The sequence below is a fragment of the Eretmochelys imbricata genome, chromosome 6 (genome assembly GCF_965152235.1).
Source record: "Eretmochelys imbricata isolate rEreImb1 chromosome 6, rEreImb1.hap1, whole genome shotgun sequence".
Lineage (NCBI taxonomy): Eukaryota > Metazoa > Chordata > Testudines > Cheloniidae > Eretmochelys > Eretmochelys imbricata.
The window spans coordinates 10,647,021-10,671,087 of NC_135577.1; the positions used below are offsets into that span (position 1 = coordinate 10,647,021).

The following is a 24,067-nucleotide window of genomic DNA, read 5'->3' on the forward strand; positions in this document are numbered from 1 at the left end:
CCCATGAACCAGCTAGCGCTCTGCTCTGGGGCTGGATTGGAGCTGATGCCCCCTAGACGTTAAAAGCTCCTGCCATGGCCCAGCAGCTACGTTCCCTGATGTCTCTAAAGTGGATGCTATTCACCCATTCCTCTTGCCTGCCAGCAGAGAGCCAACCACGGAGGACTGATTGGGAGCCTGACCCTGTCTGATTTTCTTGCCCCCAGGAGATGGGCTGTGGGGTGGGTCATTTCCCGACCACATAACCAGCAGGAACTTCAGCAGTGCCAATGGAAACTCTCTGGCTACAACTGTACTGCCCCCCACCAGCTCTGCACAGGCTGCAGAATCCCCTTTATTCTTCTTATTTGTTCCCTCACTAGCGCCTATCTTCCCCCCACAATGCCTAGGATACCCCCGTCTGCTCCCCACCCAGTCTTCAGGATGCCTATGTCTGCTCCCCCAGGTCCTCAGGATGCCCTGTCTGCCCCCCTCTGCTCCCCTGCTGGTCCTTGGGACAACTCCCGTCTGCTCCCCTCAGCACCTGAGATGCCCTTTTTGTGCCCCCAGGTGCCCAGGAGACCCATCTGAACCCCCCCATATGCACCCACCCAGTGCTCAGGATACCCCTGTCTGCTGCTGCCAACATCCAGGATGACCCCCTATCTGCTTCCTCCCCAGTGCCCAGGATGCCCTGTCTGCACCCCTGGTCCTCAGGATGCCTCCACCTGCACCCCCCGGTCCTTGGGATGCCCCCGTCTGCACCCCTTGGCTCTCAAGGTACCCCTGTCTGGTCCCCCAGTTTTTAGCTTTGCTGATTGGGTGGCTTGTTCTGTTGGGTGCTGTCTGCACCAGGGCTCACACACAGTAGCAGTGTGTCTGCAGGTGGGTACAGCTCTGAACCGATGTCCAAGCTCATCCCTTCCACTGCCCCCTGGCTCATCCTCGCCATGCCCCGCATCCCTCAATGGCGATACCCCAACGGCTTCTGCAGCCAGTTTCTCTGCCTCCACTTCAGCTTCCCCAGGACTTTCCTTGCCATGCTGAGGAACTGGGATTTCTCAGTCTTCCTAGGAAGCTGGTGAGTCACAAGGCCTGGGGGGTGTGATCTGAGCCAACAGGTGGGATATAAAGGCCCTAGCCAAGCTCCAGATAGAGGATCGCGGCACCTCCTAGAATTGCCCTGAAGGACACAGGATGAGGCTGCGTGAGTAGGGGCTGCTGCAGGGGAAGAAGGGTCGTGTTCCACTGTGCCAGTGGCTGTGCTGCTTCCCAGCATCAGCTGCACAGGCTGCTGGTGTGAGGAGTTTGTCTGTGCTCAGCTGGAGGGGAAGGGTTCACCCCAGCATTACACAGAGGCTGGGCACACCAGTGAAGCAGGCGTTAAGGAAAGGGGCTGTCGCTCCAGGGCTTTCACTCTGGGCTGGGTGGTCGAGGGAGCTCAGCTACCGTAGAAGCACCTGACTCAGCTTTTCCTTCAGGACGCAAGTTTCTCCCCCTAGACTTTAGTGCATTTGACCCACCAATAGAACAGGGCATAGGGCTGTAGAGCTGTGAAGGGGGAATCCCAGGGCTGGGTTAGCAGGGGACTGTGGGTTGGGACTGAGGGGCATCATGACCCTGCTCTGGGATCATGCCAGGGCTGTGTTCTGTCCTTCCTTCCTTCCCGATGCAACGGGCAGGCAGTGTCCTGTGCAGGGGAACCAGGACTGGCACTTCTGTAGGCATCCATAGGCAAAGCAGTTGCCCCGCTCTGGGTGGATGCTGTGATCTCATCTTGGCCGGGGCGAGGGGCTATGATCCTGCAGGATTCCATTGGGCTGGGATCTGCTCTCTCAAGAGATCCCTTCTGTGGTGAGCCCATGCCATCCCTCAGTGGGGAGGGGTAGGGCAGATGTGGTGGGGGCTCGGCCCAGGACAATAAATGAGTCATGGAATAACCAAGAGTTACCTCCTTGCACCCCCCATCTTATAGATGAAGGGACTGATCCTGTGTCAGCAGCTCAGTATCAGTCCCATAAGGGCCAGATTCTTTTCTCAGCCCCTCCTTCCCCCCCAAAGTCTATGGATTTGCCTGGGCCAATTAATGAAATGGCATGTTGTGGGGCTCTCCCAGAAATGCTCCCTCCCCATTTGGCCCATGGTCAGACTCCCTGGGGGGCGGGGGAGAGGTGCTCTGTGATAGTGGGGGCAAGGCTGGCAGGTGAATTCCTCATAGCTGGTGCAAATGGAGCTATGGCCCATTCCCACCAGCTGGGGATCTGGCCCCATTGACTCCAATGGAGCTGTGGGCCTCTGAAGACCTGGGTTCTGATCCCAGCTTCAACCTTGGGTAAGATCTGAATCTTCCTTCTCCTCAAGCTGTAGAGCGGAGAGAATCTGTCTCACAAGTGACTAAATCTATTTCTGATTGTGACGTGCTCTGATGCTACAGCTAGGCAGGTTGTAAAAGTATCTAGAGGGACGTGCACATAAAAATTACCCAGGCCAGGGAGTTAAGATGCGGAGAGATTCCTTCCTTCTCTCTCTGAAACCTCTGCTTCATGGGTCTGTCTCTCTGCTGTGAATAACCGTTAACAATCCAAGATGCTGGATTCGCATGAGACTATGATGGGGGTGGTGTGAAAGTCAGGGCTGTGACCCATCCAGAAATGAAGCACAGTAGTCAGATGGCAAGAGCTGGTGTAATACATACAAGGGAGACCTAGAAGCCCCAGAGGGGAGAGGAGAGGCCAAGCAAACCAAGGTGGCGCTGCTCTCTTTTGTTCTGCGTCTGTGGAACGCCTGGCACAAAGGGATCCTGGTCCCAGACTGTGGCCTTTCAGGCCCTACCACAATACAGATAATTAATATCAGATCAGGAGAGATGGCAGCACTGTGATTCCAAATGGCTCAGAAAAGTTATCCCAGAATGTAGGTTAGATTTAGTCTGCTAAAATCTTTCTCAACTCATTCATTTAATGAGGTTAAAGACAGGGTTTAAACCCAAATCTTTCCCCTTTTTGCCATTCAGAAAGCCAAGATAATTGTCTGCATGAATATCTCATCTACTTTATCTGTCTTATCGAACTATGGCTCCATCCCATTTGTCAGTAAATGTGGCTCTGTTAATATCATTGATCACTACTCTTATTCTGACAACACCTAGCCACGTGCTAGATGTTGAATCATTACCTAAGTTATAGCAACACCTGAGATTGCTAAAACTCAATGAGATGGAAGAAATGGAAAAGGGATTTCTCGCTTCTTTTCTTTCTATTTTTTGGGGCTTTATGTATGCTACTCAGTTTCACTCCTGCATTGTGAGTCAATTTCACTTCTTGCAGTTAGGGGAGATAGAAGAGCTGCGTCGGTGTTTGTTTGGCTGTGAATATTTATGATCCTCTTCCGTGAAATCCCTTCACTGGTGAATTTTCCACAATGGCCACTCTGAGCTTTCTTGGGGGCGGGTGGGTGGGTGAGCAAGATGTCACTTAAAATCAATGAGATGAAATATCCTGAGTAAAAATGTTTTCATGGATTGTAAGGCCAGACAGGACTGCAAGATCATCAAGTCCAGAGAACCTCCCCCAGAGACTGCACAGTAGAAACCTCACTTGCATTTGTTGTTGGAAAAAGGCTAATGTAGTGCCCATCTTTAAAAAAGGGAAGAAGGAGGATCCTGGGAACTACAGGCCAGTCAGCCTCACCTCAGTCCTTGGAAAAATCATGGAGCAGGTCCTCAAGGAATCAATTCTGAAGCACTGAGAGGAGAGAAAAGTGACGAGGAACAGTCAACATGGATTCACCAAGGGCAAGTCATGCCTGACTAATCTAATTGCCTTCTATGATGAGATAACTGGCTCTGTGGATGAGGGGAAAGCAGTGGATGTGTTGTTCCTTGACTTTAGCAAAGCTTTTGACACGGTCTCCCACAGTATTCTTGTCAGCAAGTTAAAGAAGTATGGGCTGGATGGATGCAATACAAGATGGGTAGAAAGTTGGCTAGATTGTCGGGCTCAATGGGTAGTGATCAATGGCTCCATGTCTAGTTGGCAGCCAGTATCAAGTGGAGTGCCCCAGGGGTCGGTCCTGGGGCCGGTTTTGTTCAATATCTTCATAAATGATCTGGAGGATGGTGTGGATTGCACCCTCAGCAAGTTTGCAGATGTCACTAAACTGGGAGGAGAGGTAGATACGCTGGAGGGTAGGGATAGGATACAGAGGGCCCTAGACAAATTAGAGGATTGGGCCAAAAGAAATCTGATGAGGTTCAACAAGGAGAAGTGCAGGGTCCTGCACTTAGGACGGAAGAATCCCATGCACCGCTACAGACTAGGGACCAAATAGCTCGCCAGGAGTTCTGCAGAAAAGGACCTAGGGGTTACAGTGGACGAGAAGCTGGATATGAGTCAACAGTGTGACCTTGTTGCCAAGAAGGCCAATGGCATTTTGGGATGTATAAGTAGGGGCATTGCCAGCAGATGGAGGGACGTGATCGTTCCCCTCTATTCAACATTGGTGAGGCCTCATCTGGAGTACTGTGTCCAGTTTTGGGTCCCACACTACAAGAAGGATGTGGAAAAATTGGAAAGAGTCCAGCGGAGAGCAACAAAAATGATTAGGGGACTGGAACACATAACTTATGAGGAGAGGGAACTGGGATTGTTTAGTGTGCGGAAGAGAAGAATGAGGGGGGATTTGATAGCTGCTTTCAACTACCTGAAAGGGGGTTCCAGAGAGGATGGATCTAGACTGTTCTCAGTGGTAGCAGATGACAGAACAAGGAGTAATGGTCTCAAGTTACAGTGGGGGAGGTTTAGGTTGGATATTAGGAAAAACTTTTTTACTAAGAGGGTGGTGAAACACTGGAATGTGTTACCTAGGGAGGTGGTGGAATCTCCTTCCTTAGAAGTTTTTAAGGTCAGGCTTGACAAAGCCCTGGCTGGGATGATTTATTTGGGGATTGGTCCTGCTTTGAGCAGGGGGTTGGACTAGATGACCTCCTGAGGGCCCTTCCAACCCTGATATTCTATGATTCCTCTGGCTGAAGACAAGGAAATTGCCTGGCTTCGGGACGGAAGGAATCCACATCTGCCCGGGGTAACAGAATGTTAATCAGGGATCAGAGGGAAGGAGGTGGAAGAAACCCACCCCTGCAGATAGACACCAGTTATTACAATGGAAATCAACATGGATGCTTATGACAGGTGGAGAGCTGGGGCTAGAATTTGCATCCTTCTGCCCCAAAATTACAGGCCTCTGTCTGTAGCTGGAAGCAGTTGCGGGTCCCTTATTCAATCTGTGCACCCTTGCACTGTCAGCATGTATTCCTGGGCTTTATCGAGGTCTTGGGCGGGAGGTCTCTGGGGCAAATGGAGGGCTGGAAGGGACTTGAGAGAGATCCCTGACAGATGTCAGTCTAAACTGTTCTCAAAAACCACCATTACGGGGATACCACAGGCCCTCCTGATGACCCGTTCCAGAGCTTCACTAGCTTCAGAGATATTCCTAGTATCTAACCTGAATTTCCTGTGCTGCAAACTAAGCCAAGTGCTTGCTGCCCTACTCTCTGGGATATGGGGAACAGTGATCACTAGCCTCTCTAAAACAGCCTTGGACATACTGATGGAAGGGAGCTGTGTGCAGTGGGAGGAGGGAGCATGTGTCTGAGGTCTTGGGGTGGGAGGTGGCTGGAGGGATCTTTTGGGGCCAGGGCCAGGACCATGGTGACTGGGGGGGTGTTTCGATGACTGGAGGGTTGAATGGGGGGGGAAATAGAAGGGAGCTCTTTTATAGCCCTGCCTGCTTTCCCAGCATTCATTATGGCCTAGCCTACAGCTTCACCTCCCAAAATTCCCTGGGAACAGGCTAGCCTCCCTTAAAGGGCCAGTTAATGACTCCTCCCATCATCCCCCTGCCAGCCACTATTCTTCGTCCCCCTCCCTGCCTGATTTAATATGTGTATGCTCAGTGGGGAGAGGTCCCCAGGGCCCCTTTGGGAGTGATGCCATCAGGTCCAGTCAGCCAATCAGCATGTGACTTTGGACCATGTGTGTTCCCCTCTGGTGGGACAGGGTGGTGACTCCAGTGTGTTGCCCCCCCGTGCAGGATGGAGCGACATCTTGTCCCTGACCTCTGTGCTAGCTGTGCTCTGGTCCCTGGCCCAGGGACGCCCTGGCCCCGCGTGCAATGTCGAGTGGCCCAATGCTCAGGACATCACAGGGCACCTGAAGAACTGCCTGGAGCACCTGCATAAGCTGTTCCTGGTACGAGAGGGGTTTGCCATTCCCCCATGGGACCCACCCTCGCTTGGGCCCTCCCCATGGGACACCCTACCCTGGCCATCTTCCCCCCATGGGCTACCCACCCTGCACAGATCTCCTCCATGTGATCCCTGCCTTGACCATCGCAATACCAGGAACCACCCTGCTCAGGCCCTCTGCCCCGCATGCCCCCCCACACCTGCCCCCTATGGGAACCACACATCCTGGCCATCTCTCCCACTGGTCAGGCCCTCCCCTGCTTCATGGGAACCCTATCCTGGCCATTCCCCCCCATGGGACCCCCACTCTGCTCATCCCCCCTTTGGGATGCTCGCCCTGACCATCTTCATTCCCATGGGGTCACCCTGCTCAGGTCCTCCCTCACAGGCCTGCACACCTCGCTCAGACCCTCCCAGGGCCCCCACCCACCCAGCCCCTCATCATGCATCTCCATGCTTGCAGGAAGAGGGTTACAAAGATGGAGAAAAGAGGAGCCGTGTCTGCCTCCCGACGAGCAAGGCCGGTGACGGGGCCACGCAGCTGGTAAGGACACCCATGGACCTTCCCAGTGCGGGCAGGAGGTGCCCGGTGACTTGGAGGGGGCAAGGCTGGATTGAGATCTTCCAGCCTAATGCCAAGTCATTGGCATCTCAGGGGTCACACTTGGGACCTGCAAGCGTGCACTTCTCCTGCCTGAGCTAAGGGGCCCTGCTGCATTGTCTGAAACTGCAGCCAATCTCTACTGGCAACCCAGCCCTCATGAGAGGGGACAGAGCCCTGCACTGCGTGGGGGTGGGTTATGCTTCCTTTCCCCTGGGTCTGGTTGGCTGATGGACTCCTGCCCTCCGAGCCCACGTTTCCCTCCAAAGGGAGCGGGGGCGAAACACCCTGGGGCTTGGTTCTCCTGCTGCTGCTGCCTCATATCAGCTCCTGCCATGGGGGAATTCGTCAGAGCCCTGGCCCTCGCCATCCTCCTGTTTTGAAAGGCGGATTGCCTCAGTGCCTGTTTCACTGGGAGGTCAGGGAGGCCCGAGGTGGGAACTGAGGAGGTGCTGGAGGGCTCAAGCCTCGTTACAGCTAACAAAGCCTCTTTGTGGGATCATCACCCCTGGTTAGCGGAGGGGGAAACTGAGGCACGGACAGGGCTAGGGACTTTCCTCAGGCCATGTGGTGAGCTTGGAATGGAACCCAGGATTCCTGGCTCATAGGCCCAATAACTAGACAGCCAATAACTAACCACAAAGCAGGAGCAAGACTCCCCAAGATGGCCAGTCCGGGCTCCGCTTTTCCAGGGGTTGTACAGACACAGAATAAAGAGCAGGACTGTGGATCAGGTCCTTTCTGGAGCTTCCTGTACGAGGGTGGGAGATAGCTCTGCGAGTGCTGACCCAGCTCCTCTCCCATGCCACAGGACATGATCAGCACCCAGCTGTGCCAGTACAATGCCTGCTTGATGCACCTGGAGAACAGCTTCTGGGGAACCAACCAGCTGCCGCTCAGCATCACCAGCAGAATGAGCCTCTGCCAGCGCCAGCTCTCCCACCTCAGAAACACCATCAGCAAGATGAAGGTAAAGGAGCCCATACCCCTTTCCTGGGACAGTGCTGTAGCCTGCAGATAAACCATGGGAGAAACCATTGCTGCCTTTAGCTGTGGGGGGAAGCATAGCTGACATGTCTCTGCAGATGGTTTATTCTGCATGTAATTATTACTGCGCATTGGTATGCAGAGCACTGATGCTTTGTGGATAAAGCCCTAGTCTGGGATCCAGGAGACAGGGGTTCAATTTTTGGCTCTACCACAGACTCCCTGTGTGACCTTGATCTCAGGGCTGGATTAATGCAGCCCTGAATCCTAGAATATCAGGATTGGAAGGGACCTCAGGAGGTCATCTAGTCCAACCCCCTGCTCAAAGCAGGACCAATCCGCAATTTTTGCCCCACATCCCTAAATGGCCCCCTCAAAGACTGAACTCACAACCCTGGGTTTAGCAGGCCAGGGCTCAAACCACTGAGCTATCCCTGCCACCCCTCCCTGTGATGTGGTGGTGATAAGAGCCTCTCTTGAGAGGTGGTGGAGTCCCCCCTAGCCAGTGGGGTCACTCTCCTTGGGAAATGGGGAACATAGGTAAAAATAGTCTGTAATCGTGTCATCCAAGCCTGTATCATGATGCACATGGCTAAGGAAGATGAATTAAGGTAGCAGGGGCAGCTTTAATTCTGCTACGTCCTAACTGTTGACTGATTGACTTTGTGACCTTCACATTCTTTTAATGTAACTTTTATAGATGTAATTTCCTAGGAACTTTAAAGATTACTGGGGGGAAAACCAGGTCTCCCCCAGTGGAACCATTTCGACTCTAGCCTCAGTCATCAGCAGGGTTGGAACGTTTAGATCCACCACACAGAGCTCTGCCTCTGGAGCTAGTGGAATAGGTGGGCGCAGTGGTAGGCTGTTATCTTCCAAGAGAATCAGACACTAAGACACACTAAGAATCAGACACATAAGAACAGCCATACTTGGCCAGATCAATGGTCCATCTAGCCTAGTATGCTTCAAAGGGAATGAACAGAATAGGGCACTTGTCAACTGATCCATCCCAGTCGCCCAGTCCCAGCTTCTGGCAATCAGAGGGTTAGGGACACCCAGGGCATGGGGTTGTATATCTGACCACCTTGGCTAATAGTCATCAATGGACCTAACCTCCATGAACTTATATAATTATTTTCTGAACCCCGTTATACTTCTGGCCTTCACAACCTCCCCTGACAACAAGTTCCACAGCTTGACTGTGTGTTGTGTGAAGAGGGGGTTGGGACATTTGGCCAGTGGGTTTTACAGCTATTGGATGGCAGCAGAGGAATAGTGAGACTCAGGATGCCTGGGTTCCATTGCAGGCGCTGGAGGGGATAGACCCTAGTGGTTATAGACCCTACTGCCCTGTCCCTGTTTTGCACCCTCTGCCTACTGCAACTCCTTCACCCTATCCACTCTCAGATGGCTTCTATCTTCCCCTCCACGATCCCTGGGGACCAACAGGGGAGCACAGGGAGTGCAGGAGAAATGGGTTCCTTGCTCTCAGTTCCAGCAAGGCAGTGGCTCCTGGCAGCCAAGAGCAGAAATTGTAGGGAAAGTGCTGCTGAGCACCTGCTTCCCAGGGCTGGTTGGAGCACGCTCAGTGCAGACAGAATCACTGGAGCTTTTAGCTGCCTAACTCTTAGTCTCTACTGAGCATATGCGAGATGTATAAGTAGGTCAAATTTAGGTGGATTTTCACAGGCACAAAGTCCAGCCCCCTTGCAAGTGCTGCTCTAACCACTAGACCACACGCCTCTGCTAGAGTCAAGAACAGAAGCCAGGAGTTGAGATCACCTAACATTCTTCTGCTGTGACCCACCATGAAGGCTATGCTGTGACGAGAGCTGGGAAGATGATAGATTTTTTTGGTTCATTGGTCACTCGGAAAAGTTGGGGAAAAAATCCGTGTCAGGTCGGCCCCAAGCTAAACATTTCCAAAATTTGTGGTGGCCTGAGAAAATAAAAAAGAAAAGTTTTCTTTTGGGTCAAATCATACGTTTTGTTATGACAACGTTGAAACATTTTGTTTTGATTTTGACCATTTTTTAATATTTACAAAATAAAATTAAAGGGCATTTTTTAATGAAAAGTCTTTTAAAACTGAAAAAATCAAAATGTTTTGAGTTTTTGAGCCTTTTTTGAGTTTTTTTTCCCTAAATGAACAATTTGGTGAAATCAACACAAATTCATGAAATATTTCCAGCTCACTGAACTTGCTCCAGACGAAGGTTTTGGCTGAAAAATATCACCTAGTTCTAGTCAAGCCTCCAGAGTCACTGATTTAATGTTATTGCTTTAACACCTGAGAAAGGGATCTGTGGTGAAGACCTGAGGACCAAAGGTTCAAACCTCCATGCTGGGAGCCTTCATAGGCTTTTCTGTTTAGCTCTTTCCCTGATTTATAAGCCTGGCTTATTTCATTTGCATGACACAGACTTTCCAAGCGGTTTGATGGCTGGGGAATGTTGTGATCTCTCAGGCATAGGGGGTGACCTGCAGCAAAATCCAGGTGTTCTGTAGTTTGGCAGCTTTTGGAGGGGCGACTTCCTGACATTTCATTCTCCCTCTCTCTCTCTTTGTTCTGCCCAGCAGCCATCAGCAGCACCGTACCCATCCTTCTGCGAAGTGGCCTGGCCCTTTGCTGGCACCGGGTGGAGGGAGATCACCACCGGGCCTCAGCTCTCTAAGGAGCTTCTTGAGTATTTGAAGCAACTGCAGTTCCCCTGTGGCTGAAGACACACTTGTGTGCAGCTGGTGTGTGTGAGTGTATGCAAAAGGTGGGCGTAGGGGCGAGTGTGTAGAGGGTGGTGTGTTTGTGCATTGCTCTGTGTATGTGTGTGCATATGTGTGCGGTGGAACAGTTAAGACCGTGGGTCGAATTTTCCAACATGCCTATGTGACGAAAGCATTTTGGCTCCAGACTTCCATTGATTTCAACAGAAGTGAGACGCCCCCTTTGTGGCTCTGGGCCTAAGTCCCGTCTCCGAAAGAGACAGACACAGGCACGCAGTCCCACTGAGACTCTGGCTCCTGAGGGCCTGAATCACTTTTGAAGATAGGATTTAGGAGCCTGGGTCACTTGGATGCTTTGGAAAAGGCACCCAGCGCTCCAAGCCCAGCTGGAAACCAAAAGCACCTTTGTAGTGAGGAATGTAGCTCACGAGAACAAGAGGCATGACTGTGCATCTCTTCATCCATGCTACTAATAATTATATTTCATATCTATTGCCTCTCTCACCTTCCCACCGGGGTGTGGCCCCCCTCAGAGGCTTTGGTGGCGAGTATATTTTTAAATAAAACACACAACTTTTCTAGTCCTGCGACCACTGTATACCGCATCTCAGCTCTTTGGCTCATTTGTATACAACATGCTGGCTGGCTGGCTATACCGCAGCAGAATATGCTCAGGCCTCAACTCGGCCAATCCAAGCGCTGCATGCTAATTTCCGCTTGCCTCCAATGGGTGCCGCCCCCAGCCGTCAAGCTATTGTTGAGTGGACTATACCACCTGGAGAGTGGAGTGGGGCTGCCCCATTGGAAATGGTGCTAAATATGGGGATTCCTTAGGGCAAGAAAAGAGATGGAGTGGGGGGCAGTGAGGGGCAAAGGGAGGCATCTGCTGGTGTTATGGGATCTCTCATGTACATGTATGTAGATTATATTAGGATCTTGGCCTAGGAAATCCTTGAGCCAGGTCCTTCCAGGGGAATTCAATGTGACAACAACTTGCGTGGGGAGTAAGTAGATCTGGATAATGACCCCTCAAGGCATTATTTACCCTTGTGCCCCTACATTTACCACCCAGGGAGTTAACCGGACCAGTGAAATTAGCCTCACCCCCTCCACTCCATAGCGTTTGCCCTCACGCAGCCCTTCTGGCTGCAGGCTCTCTGGGAGGTGGGAAGGAGACGCCAGGAAGCCAAAGTTTTCAGACTTTATTTACTGCTGAAAGAGGCAGCGGCTGCTGTGAGGGGGACAGAGTCAAGGGAGTGGGGAAAAGGGACCCCCCACAGATCAGCTCTTCCCTGTACATTTCAGAAGGTCTGAGCCTGGGATGGTCACAGGCTAAAGACAGTCAAGTGGGGAGAGGGAGGAACAAAGGGGATGAGGGGAGAAGAGAGAGGGAGATGGAAGGAAAATCCAGAGAGAACAGACTGTGGTGATGAATGGGGTGTATTGGGAGATAGCTAGATAGAGGCTACGTATTGGGGATGCATGGATAGATAATAATAATCCCTAGCTCATCTACAGTCCTTTCCATCAGCAGATCTCAAAGTGTTTTACAAAGCAGTTCAGGATCATTATCCCCATTTTGTGGATGGGGAAACTGAGGCATAGAGCTAGACCGTCCCTTGACCAAGGTCGCCTAGCAGTAGAACCTAGGTCTCTGTGAGTCCCAGTCCACTGTGCTAACCACTAGGCTACACTGTCTCCCAGGTCAGTCCCTTGATAGATGCTGTGTGTGGGATTGATAGCGAGGTAGAACGGAGTGCATGGGGAGGCATGGATGGTTATGTACGGAGGGAGAAAGAGAGACAGACAGACAGACAGATACCCCCCCCACCAAAGCGTCACAGCCAAGCAACACTGTTCAGTGCCTGTGGCACCAGAGCATACCATGCAAGTGGAACTGGGCATGGAGGGGGTTGGGTCAGACTCTGGGGTCGTTGACGTGGCCCATGAACATGGGGAAGCTGTGGTTGTCATTCCACAGCACGAAGAAGAAGGGCTGCTGCACATCGAAAACCCAGGCGGTGCGGGCCACCGAAAAGGCCGTGGCAGCCACGGCCTCCACCCCTTCCTCATTCAGCTCCAGCATGGCCCGCTGCTGGGCGCTTGTCACCAACAGATCCTCTGCCTCTGAGATGCCGCACAGGTTGGAGTCATAGAAAATGCCGTAGTCTGGAGAACAGGCAGAGACGGGAGGATGTAGAAGCCACACCTCAGTCCCCAGGAGTCTGTCCCAGTCCTGGAGACCCCACCCTCACCCCGGGTAGAGACCAGAGCCAGAGATCAGCCATGGAGATGGACCACTCTGAACCAGGGGAGCCCATGATACATCCAGTGGCCTCATGGGACCAAGAGACATGGGACTGATCAGCTATGGGAATGGGTCATTCAAAACCAAGGGAGCCTGTGATGTGTCCAAAAGTCAAATGGAGCCAATAGACATTGGTGTGTTGGATTGGCCATGGAGATGGATCACTCGAAACCAGGCGTCCATGATCCATCCAGCAGTGTCACATATCCATCAGACATGGGATAGATCAATCAAGGAAATGGGTCACTCAGAACCAGGGAGCTGTAGGGTCGGTCCATGGTCTGTCCACTGGTCTCACAGACCCAGTAGACACTGGTGTGGTGGATTAGCCATGGGAATGGGTCCCTCAGAAGCAGTGGTCTGACTCCAGCCCTCAAGAAATGACATAATTGCTCATCCATTCCCCTCCAGGAAGTGATGTCACAACACCCCTGCTCTGATGTCCCTTCCTGCCCAGCAGGGGAGTGGGCTCTCTTGCCTCTTCCCCTCCCACCCCTAGTACCCCCCAGCCCAGCCCCCGCTGCCGCCATCCACCACCCGTTCAGCACCATCCTTACCCATCTCCCCCAAGATGTCCATGAGGTTGTGGGAGCTGTCCAGCTTCAACTTGGGCAGGCTCACCACAGTGGATTTGAAGGGGGAGTCCATCAGCTTCTTCATCACTGCAGTGAAGGTCTCTTTGGTCAGCTTCCGCTCTACCTCAGCGAGCATCTGGGACACATGCTGGGGCACGATGACTATGAGGCTCATGTTGTGGGACAGCTGCAGCCGGCCAACCTTGGGGGAAGATGACACAAAGGCCTCTCTGTGCTGAGGGCCTGTCCTCAGCCCCGATCAAACGTCCCCTTCTCCCGTCCATCCCTTCCTGTGCCACAGCTGGGCCCCCATCACCCTATCCCCCTATTCCTGGAGTCCTTTCAATGGGACCTCCAAGACACCTGCGGGCGTGAACAAGCAGCATGTCACTGATTGCAGTCTTGGTCAGCTGGGGATCAGGCCCTTTGGGCCTACACCTACCCTGCTCCACCAACTGCAACCCCTGCGAGCCAGGGAATGGGTACATGGTGCCTTTGCTGCCCCACTCCCCATCCCTGGGACAGCATCCATTTCTCCCACATGCTTTTGTGTCCCCAAGTCCCGCCCCCTTCCCGTTCTTCATCCTGTCCACTCCCACGCCTGGGCAATTAGGGCCGAGTGACACTTTTTCATCAAACCATTTTTTTTCAACCACATTTCCTCCAAAACTTCCCACCAAACATATTTTGGGACAAAACAGTGGAAAATGAATATTTTCCATTAAATGGCTTCAGGTTTCAAAAGCCAGAAATGTTGCTCACTGACTTTTTAAAAAAAACTGAAAACAAATATTTTTTGCCAAAATCAAATTAAAAAATGTGTTTGAAACCAAAGAACACTTTTCTTCTTTATGTAAACCTGTTTTTTTAACCAAATCCTGTTTTGTTCAAACAAAAGACCAATTTGGTTTTTTACTGAAAATTTTCACCCCATAAAAAACGGATTTCCTTTTTAACAGAAAACTGATTTTTTTAACCAAAAAGCACTAGATTGTTGCTCTTACCAAACCCATGTTTACTTTCTACCCAAAAACCACTAGAAAGGACAAAAAAAATTCTTAAAGAAAACCAATTAAAAAAAAAAATTCTTGCCAGAAATCAATTTTCTTTCGAAACAAAACACAGTGGTTTTAGAGCACTAAACTCAGTGTTTTCCCTGCTAACAACTGATTTGCTTTCTAACAAAAAAATTGATTTGCTGACAAATTGAAATGTGTTAGTTTCTCGTTTAAAAAAGTCACGGCCAAACAAACCAACCACCTCTCCCCCCACCCAAAAAATCTCTGAAATATGTGTTGCCTGGAAATCATGAAGGAAACAAACGTTTTTGGACTTTTCCCACAAAAAATCTTGGTGTTTTGTGACCAGCTCAGCAAATAATGCTAGGGTCAGTTGGTAATGTGGGACAATAAGGGCTTGCAGTTGTCAATGCTGACCATCTCTCTTAGGGTCTTATCCCAGCACCCAGCACCAGAATATCTGGGTGTCTTTCATGTAGAACCAATGCTGTGCTGGAGAAAAAGCTTCCCGGGCAATTACTGGATCCACGCTCTGTGCAGCCATGGATATTGGATGCCATGAGTTGAGAGTCCTCAGCTTGAGATCCCCACACCCCACCTGCACCTTGAGCCTGCTATTCTGAGAAGCTGGCTTCACTCAGATGAGATGGGAGGTAGGGAGGGGAGAGGAGTGTGGAGAAGGGGGCACAGGGGACATCACTAAGTGACATTATGGAGGAGGTATGATGGGATGGAAAACAAGAAGGAGAAAGTGGAAGGGAGAAGGAGGGGAAAATGGAGTTGCCATTGGAAGGTAGGCAAGGCAGGGGCCAAGAGGAGAGGGGTGTCGCACAGATCACCTGTGGGGGCTCACCTTGGCCTGCAAGCTGGGGTCATTGAAGAATGCCAGTGGGTACTTCTTGCTGGTCATCATGGGCACCCTGATTGGGGCCTGGCCCGGGCGGTAGAATGTCTCATTCACTGTGTTCTTCACTTTAAAGGTCGTCTTCCATTTGGCTTGAGGGCAAAAGGACAGGGAGATGTAGCCAGGGAGCACCCTCAGTGCATGCCACAAGGGGTATCCCAGAGGAGTCCCTCGAGGGCAGGGGGCTTGAGGGGATGAGCAGCCTGGAGGAGTCCCTTGTGGCAGGGAGCTCCAGGTGGGCTCCCTGGGGGCTCGGATATCTCAGGGGACAGGTCTCAGTGGGTGCAAGTATCACAGGGGTGGGTCTATCAGGAGTGGCAGAGGGAGCCTGTCCCTGGAGACTCGGATATTGAGGGGGGAGGGGGGAAGCGTCCAAGGGACCTGGGTTTCTGGAGGGGATGTAGGGGGGCAGGGGAGCAGGTCCTGGGCATGGCACAGTGCAATGCCCCCCTCCCTTACATTGGAAATAGACAGCGTTGAGCAGCACCAGCTGGACGTCAGGCTCCAGCTCCTTCAGCAGCCTCTTGATCTTGTTCTTGGTCACGTCTCTCACCCACTTGTTGATGAGTTGCAAGTCCTGGGTCTTGTTGCCACTGAGCTCCTGGGGCCGGCTGTTGTAGAAGCGCAGCGACTGGTTGAGGAAGGCTTCGTTCAGGGGCAGGCCTGCAAGCCGGGAAGGCAAGGGGATGAGGAACCGAATGCCATTGCTGCCCTGTGAAGCCCTCAAACTCCCCTCTGCCACCTGGGCAACACCAACCTCCCCTCACTCCCCTAACAACATCGCAAACCCTCTTCCTGACCATAGGAAGTTATACAACCCCTTGCCCCTTCCAGTGCCTCAGTTTCCCCATCTGTAAGATCACCTCTCTGCTGAGCAGCTTTAGATGTCGGGGCCCTGTAGGGGAAATCGCAAGGGGATAACTTGTTTATTTACACCATCTCCACCTGTCCTGGAATGGGGTGGTCACAAAGAGCATTCAGGCTAATCCCCTTTCATAGATCCCAGTCCAGACTCCAATGCCCACTTCCCAGGAAGCAAGTCTGTCACCAGAATTGACTCTAGTTACAGACATGAAGGCAGAGAGCAAAGCCTTCTGCTGTTTGTAACAGCTCCTCCCAAAAAGAAACTGCATTACAAAACTAACAGCAACACAGCATGTCTCCAAAGCCTGAACACTTGCTCGCAGGCTTAAAAAAAAAAAAAAAGAGCTTGTGAGGCTCTCTGCAACAGTACTGCCTTGGGACCCCTGCCATGACAATACCTCCTTCCCTGAAGGCATGCTGGAGAGCGGGAGTTGGAATGTGCTTTGAGATCCTCAGAGGGAAAAGCAAAGCACTGGCATTTCTCTGCTGACCTGAGTGCCGATGTGAAGCCCTCACACCCACTCACCTTGGCGGAGGAAGAACTTTGAGGCCGAGATCAAGGCCTGGGATTTGAGGAGCCGCTGCAGAGGAGTGTGGACACAGACGAGATCTGAGGGGTAGGAGAGGATGGACTCCAGCCGTTCTTTGGTTTCGCCCCGGGCCCCTGCATGAGAAGAACAAGTTCTCAGATGGGAGGATGAAGATTGACAGGGCTGGGGAAAGGGGCAAAAACCACTCCTGCAGGGGGACTGGCCTCAGACAATTCCATGTGTGGGTAGCACTGGGAGCTGGGCTGGAGACTCATCCCCATGGGATAGCTTGGTCTCTGGGGTTTCCTTGGTTGGCCGGGCCTCCCCTTCTCAGCAGGGGCTCCCAGTACCATTGGTAACACCATCCCATCCCAGCCACCCAGCAGTGTTGCTTTGGCCCATGGCCAATGGGAGAAGGCTCTCAGTGCACCATCCCTGAGGGAGGCAGAGCTGGGCATGGCCCTGTCAAAATGGGAGTGAGTATGGGGGATTGTGGGGGGTGAGTGAAGGGGTATGTGTAATGGGTGTTTGTGAGAGAGCGGTGGATGTGAGCGATGGCTGTGTTTGTGAGTTTGAATGTGTGTGCAATAGTTGTGTGACCAGCTCTGTGTGTGTGGTGGTTTTGTGTGTGCAATGATTGTGTGTGTATGTGTCAGATGGCTCTGTGTGTGCTGACTGGATTTGTGTAACGGTTGTGTGTGTGCACGTACACAGTGGTTGTGCGTGTGTGAAATGGTTGTGTCTGCGCATGCAATGGCTGTGTGAACAATGGTTGTGCATGCTATGGTAGTGTGTGCATGCATGATGGCTGTTTGGTCCTGTGATGTTTGTGTGGACATGTCTGGTGACTGTGTGATGGGTGTATATGTGACAGGGGTGTGTGTGTGTGCGTGTGTGTGATGGATGTGGGTATGCACGATGGGTGTATGTGTGACAGGTGTGTGTGAGATACCTGTAGGTATGCGTGAGAGGTATATGTATGATGCATGTGTGTGTGTTTGTGTGAGACAGCTGTGGGTGTTATGGGTGTATGTGTGACGTGTGTGTGTGTGAAGGCTGGGTATATGTGTAACAGGTGTGTGTGTGTGACAGCTGTGGGTACATGTGGTATGTGTATGTGTGGCTGGTGTGTGTGCAACAGGTGTGGGTATGAATGATAGGTGTATGTGTGACAGGTGTGTGTGTGACAACTCTGAGTATATGTGATGGGTGTATGTGTGACAGGTGTGTGTGTGTGACAGCTGTGGATATGCGTGATGGGTGTATGTGTGACAGGTGTGTGTGTGTGAGACAGCTGCATCTGCGTGTGCGTTGACTGTGTGTGCAACTGCTGTGTATGTGTGCACTGCCCTTACCCAGCAAGAGGTGCGAGAGCGCCAGGGCCACGCTGAAGGGCGAGAAGACCACGTTGGAACCAGTGCCTTCCACCTCGGCCAATTTCGAATAGAACTTAAGTGCAAAATCAGTCAGCGCCGTTGCAACCCTGGGGCTCTCCTCCTTGGAGTCGTCCCCACAGGTTCCCCAGGGGTCACTGGGTGGGCACCGCTGAGGTGTTGTGATGGGTGCTGTAGTGGCTTCAGTGGTCGGTGCAGCAGTGGGCTCCTTGGCTGGCTCCTTTTCTAGCTCCTTGGCTGGCTCCTTGTCTAGCCCGTTGGTCTGCTTCTCGGACAGCTTCTTATCTAGCCCCTTGGCTAGCTCCTCGACTGATTCCTTGTCTAGCTTCTTGGCTGGCTCCTTGACTGGCTCGTTGTCTGGTTTGTTGTGTGGCTCATCTAGCTCCTTGCCCAGCTCTGTGGTATTCTGGATCTCTGGTACACAGGAGAGACAGGTTTGCATAATTTTTGGTGGGGCCCAGAACAGTCCCACCCCCCCACTGCCCACAACACCTGCCTTGTAAGCCAATATACAGTAACTCCTCACTTAAAGTCGTCCTGGTTAACGTTGTTTTGTTGTTACATTGCTCATCAATTAGAGCAGTGGTTCTCAAACTTTTTTTTTCGCGGACCATTTGAAAATTGTTGAGGGTCTTGGTGGACCACTTAATGATCTTTCCAAATGTTGTTTGTACCGTTAGCTGACTATTGTAAAGCGCTTTGGATAAAAAACCCTTAACATTTTTTTGTTCTACACATAAAAGCACCAACTCATATTTTAATATCAGTATGTCACGGAGCCCCCAGGCGATGCTCTGGAACTGCTCCCTACGAAGCCAGTCAGGATTCTGAGGAAGTCTCCTTTCTGTGAACAGACTGTCTTCAGGACACACAGCTCACACAACTTCCACCTTCCTGGGTCTGACCTGGGAGCATTCAGCATCCTCTGCACCTCCGTGTGCTTCCCACAGCGAGTCTGCCCAGGCGGGCTCCTGGGGAAGCCAGAGGGTCCTGCACCCCAACTTTGCAGTCAGACATGACTCTTAGCCAGCCAGTAAAACAGAAGGTTTATTAGACGACAGGAACATGATCTAAAACAGAGCTTGTAGGTGCAGAGAACAGGACCCCTCAGCTGGGTCCATTTTGGGGGGGCAGTGAGCCAGACAACCCCATCTGCACTTCACTCTATGTCCCCAGCCAGCCCCAAACTGAAACTCTCTCCAACCCCTCCTCCTCTGGGCTTTGTCCCTTTCCCGGGCCAGGAGGTCACCTGATTCCTTTGTTCTCCAACACCTTTAGCTCTCACCTTGCAGGGGGGAAGGGCCAGGCCATCAGTTGCCAGGAAACAGGGTGTCGGCCATTCTCTGTGTCCAGACCCCTGCACACACCTGCTCTCTAGGGCTCTGCAACAATCATACACACTTATCCCACCACCTAGATACTTAAGAACTGCATAGGGGAAACTGAGGCACCCCCCCAATATTCAGAGGAAACATTAAGAACAGTCCCGCTTTGTCACACAGTAGTCTTAACCTTTCTAATGAGATGGATGTACCCTCTCTCCCCTACCGCAGCAGCCCCTGAGCTGGGGCTGGGAAGGAGGGCTGTCTCTCCCCGGCAGACGCAGCCCTGGAGCTGGGGAAAGTCGCCTCTTTCTCTGGCCGCCGCAGCCCCTCACGACACCAATTCCCCCCACCCCCTTTTGTCACACGACTGCCCTCTCCCACCTACCCCTTAGTTCCCCCAAGACCACCACCTGACCTTACAAGTGCATTTTCTCCAGCGTCCAGGCACTTAATTAGTGGAGCCAGGCCTGCACAGCTCCACTAATTAGGTGGGTGCCCTTCATTGTTTCATGTGCGGTCGCCCAGGTGTGCACCTTAGAAGGAACTATCCATGGACCACCTGAACGGAGCTCGCGGCCCACAGTTTGAGAACCTCTGAATTCGGGAACATGCTCATTTAAAGTTGCGCAATGCTCCCTTATAACGTTGCTTGGCAGCCGCCTGCTTTAGCCACTGCTTGCAGGAAGAGCAGCCTGTTGGCGCTAGCTGGAGGGGGCTTGGAACCAGGGTGGACCGGCAGCTCCACTGAGTTCCCTGTGCGGCAGCAGGCTAGCAATTGCTAGGAAGTTCAGCTGTCCCTCTCCCCACTGCCCTGTGCTGCTCCTGCCCTCTGCCTTGGAGCTGCTCCCAGTAGCCTCCTGCTTGCTGTGCATGGGGTGGGAAGAGGGGTGCTAATGTCATGGTGTGTCCCCCCCGCTCCTGCCCCCTGTTCCTTTACCCCATCCACAGAGCGGCGGGCGGGGGGGGAGTCAGGGCAGACACGACAGGGCTCAGGATGCTGGCAGCAGCTGCGGTCTCAACTTGCAGATCTAAGCTATTACCAGCAGGACAGTGGGTTTGTGTGTGTGTGGGGTGCGTGTGTGAGAAAACCTGGATTTGTGCTGGAAATGGCCCAACTTGATTATCATACACATTGTAAGGAGAGTGATCACTTTAGATAAGCTATTACCAGCAGGACAGTGGGGTGGGAGGAGGTATTGTTTCATGATCTCTGTGTGTATATAATGTCTGCTGCAGTTTCCACGGTATGCATCCGATGAAGTGAGCTGTAGCTCACGAAAGCTCATGCTCAAATAAATTGGTTAGTCTCTAAGGTGCCACAAGTACTCCTTTTCTTTTTTCTTAAAATGGCAATGGACTTAGAGTGGGGTCAGCGTACTTAAAGGGGAATGCACGTCTCTATCTCTCTCACACACACACAGGTTGTGTGTCTCTGTCTCTCTCTGCCATGCTGTCTCCCCTCCCTCCATTCGTGCTGTCTTGTAGAGTGTGAGGCTACATTAACAACAATGTGTTAACCCCTGAGGGCTCAGCTGAGTGCTAATTCATCATTTAGCAGTAAGGCATCCCCTGGGAAATATCCCACTCCCTGACTTCACCTCCTCAACCAAGCTTCACAATCATCATTGCTGTGTACAGTATTTGTTTGTTTAAAACTTATGCTGTGTGTCTATATATATATATAGTCTTTTGTCTGGAAAAAAAAATTCACTGGAACCGAACCCCCGTATTTACATTAATTCTTCTGGGGAAATTGGATTCGCTTAACATTGTTTAGCTTCAAGTAGCATTTTTCAGGAATATAACTATAATGTTAAGTGAGGAGTTACTGTACATTTTTTTAAATAATGTAAAAATGTGAGGGCTCTGGGGTGAGGCTAGTAATGAAGGTTTTGGGGTGTGGGAGGGGCTGAGGCAGAGGGTTGGGGTGCAGGGATGAGGGCTATGGGGTGGGGCTGGGGAGGTTGGGAGGGGCTCAGGGCTGAGGCAGAGGGTTGGGGTGTGGGGAGTGAGGGCTCTGGCTGGGGGCGGGACAGGGGTTAAGGAGGCAGGAGAGAAGGACTCCTCCCAGCCCTCTCCCAGCTGGCAGCAGGGAGCTCCAGGGGCAGAGCCCCCCTCTTCCACCCCACCCCACACTCACGTTGCACCACCGTCACTGCACATGCTCCTAGGGCCCCTCTCAGATCCAGCAAGCCCCCTCGCCTCCCCTGTGGTGGGTGCCGGGGGGATTGCCATCACATGTGCACCTCCCCCCCGCTGCCCCTTGCCCAGCATGGTGGTACATATCTCTCAGGGACCCCTCCTGGGCCACACATGCCAGTAGCACAATCGGCCTCCCCTTCTCTCTCTGTCACACTGGAGGCAGCTCTGCAACCTGCAGACTCCTCTTTCCCTGACCCCTCCTAGATCTCCTGCCCCTCCATCTCTCCCCCATCCTCTACTCCCTTCCCGGGTCTGCAGAGCTTCTTCCTGCCAAATCACATAGAATCATAGAATAACAGGGTTGGAAGGGACCTCAGGAGGTCATCTAGTCCAACCCCCTGCTCAAAGCGGGACCAATCCCCAATTTTTGCCCCCGATCCCTAAATGGCCCCCTCAAGGATTGAACTCACAACCCTGGGTTTAGCAGGCCAATGCTCAAACCACTGAGCCTCCCCCCGTCCTCTTGGCAGGGATGGAACAGAAGGTGGGTCCCATTGTTGGCTTCCTCACCTCCTGTGGAGTCATGGCCAGTAGCTTGTAAGGGGAACTTGGAAGCAGAGTGCTGTTTGTCCCCTTCTGCGCCATCCAGCCAATCCTGCTGTGCCAACACCATAGGGGAAAGGAGAAGGATCCATCAGATAAGTGAAATCCAAGGCGTGTGATGGGCTCCTGGGCACCAACACGCAGGGCAGCATCAAGGGGAATTGGATCTGGTACCAACTAAGGGGCGATTCACTGTCCCTTGCCCCTCAGGAACTTCCTGAATCTCCCCAGCTGGAGATTCAGCTGAGTGGGGAAATCCCCAATGGGTGGAGCTACAGGGAAGTTCCTTGGAGGAGGAGTTTTCAGGAGGCAGAAGAGGGGAAGTTCCCAGAAGGTGGAGTTTCCGGAAGGTGGAGCTCTGGGGCAGTGGGTGTGGCCAGAGCACACCACTCTGGTAAATATTCTTTGTGCAAAATGTTTTTTCAACAAAAAATGGCTTTTTAATAAAAATGGCATTTCAGGGACGGGGGGAATCTCCATTTTTGGATGACATGGCTCAGTTAAAAACCCATTTTTTCAGTCTCCAAAAACAGAAAAATTTCAGGGCTTAGGTGAAAATGTTCAGTGAAAGCAAATATTTCTGTCCAACTGGCTAAAGTTTTTTGCTTTCCAGTTATCAGAAACCAAAACATTTTCAGTCACTAAAACCCATCATTTTTCCAGTTTTAGGTTTTTTGCTGAAATAAATGAAATTTCAGAAAATGTTACAGTTTTCAGCAATGAAAACAAGTAACATCTCAGTTGGAAAATTTTCCATGAACCCCCAAATTTTTGCCGAAGCAGGTGAAAATTTTTGGTTTTCCAGTGCCTTGAACCCCCAAATTTGGGGAAAAGTAGTTTTGGTGGCCAAACATGGAATTTATTTTCCGGTTTTTGTTAATAAAAACCCAAAAGGTTTTGCAGAAAAATATAGGCAAAAATGAAAGAAAATGGTTGTTTTTGCCAATTGTTTTGCAGGTTTAATCAACCAAACATCCTCCACATCCAGAGCGCTGACCATACCCAGATGGGCACTTACCAGTTGGCATAGCTCAGAGCAACCCCCAGGTGGCTCCAGTATGTGCCAGGATTGGGGCAGAGTTGAGCAAAGACCCAGCATGCTATGCTGTGCCCACTGGCTCTGGCCCTGCAGTCTGAAGAGTGGGATTTCAGGCAATGGAGCTGGTGCCGGGCTCTGCTATGGGCTTCCTGGCCTGAGCCCTACCCTACGACCCAGGCAAAGCAGGTGCACGTGGTGGCACCCCATGATTCAGATCAGTCCCTGGTTCTGGCTACTTCCACTGTTTGGGGGCCCAGCTCTGCCCACTCGAGAGGCACTGACTCTCCACTCGGGAGCTGATTTTCAGGGCTGTGGGTCACCCACAGCTGCCACTGACATCAGTGCTTGTCCCTGGTGCTCAGCACCTCTGTATCTCCAGCCCTAGGGTCCTTGGAGCATTCATCTCCAGCACTCAATGGGTTAAACTCCCCCCTCCCCAGGAAGGACAAGGCCCCCCCAGCACGGAGGATGGACTCACGCCTGCGAAAGTCACCAGCCACACTAGGATCAGCCAGCTCTTCATGGCAACGAATCCTGCCAAAGCAATGCCCAGAAGTCAGTGAAAACCCTTCCCACCTTTGCCCTCTCCTGGCCCAGCTGCCCACAGTGCTGGGCTTGGCTGGGGCAGGCTGGGACCCCCAGGTGCACCCCCACCCCAGTGAAGCACAGTGCCCCCTCCTCAGCCTGCTCTACCCAATGCCCTTTCCATTGCACTCCCTCGGCTTCTGTCTGTCTGGCCACCGCCTCTGTGCCAGTCTGTCTGTCCTGTTTCTCTGTCCCCCAATCTCCACATGTCTGTCTGCTCACCCCCTCTGTGCCTGTTTGCCCC

At 52.1% G+C, this 24,067-nt stretch overlaps 1 protein-coding gene across 1 annotated transcript; it reads right to left on the minus strand.

Moving 5' to 3' along the window:
• Window positions 1–11,721: 11,721 nt before the first annotated feature.
• On the minus strand, window positions 11,722–23,768 carry SERPING1 (serpin family G member 1). Its single transcript, XM_077819815.1, has 8 exons — window positions 23,717–23,768; window positions 22,167–22,251; window positions 18,091–18,543; window positions 16,732–16,869; window positions 15,801–16,004; window positions 15,291–15,433; window positions 13,401–13,620; window positions 11,722–12,704 (listed from the first exon to the last, which is right to left on the minus strand). The coding sequence occupies exons 1-8, from the start codon at window positions 23,759–23,761 to the stop codon at window positions 12,454–12,456; spliced, it is 1,539 nt and encodes a 512-aa protein (XP_077675941.1). The 5' UTR covers window positions 23,762–23,768; the 3' UTR covers window positions 11,722–12,453.
• Window positions 23,769–24,067: the final 299 nt, after the last annotated feature.

What these genes read in the sequence shown, in the direction of transcription:
- SERPING1 (XM_077819815.1), bottom strand. Translation starts at nt 23,761, where the DNA reads ATGAAGAGCTGGCTGATCCTAGTGTGGCTGGTGACTTTCGCAGGC. An exon ending in TGGCCATGACTCCACAGGAG is followed by an intron (nt 18,544 to 22,166) that starts GTGAGGAAGCCA and finishes CCTGTGTACCAG; the next exon opens with AGATCCAGAATACCACAGAG. An exon ending in AAAGTTCTTCCTCCGCCAAG is followed by an intron (nt 16,005 to 16,731) that starts GTGAGTGGGTGT and finishes CCCGGCTTGCAG; the next exon opens with GCCTGCCCCTGAACGAAGCC.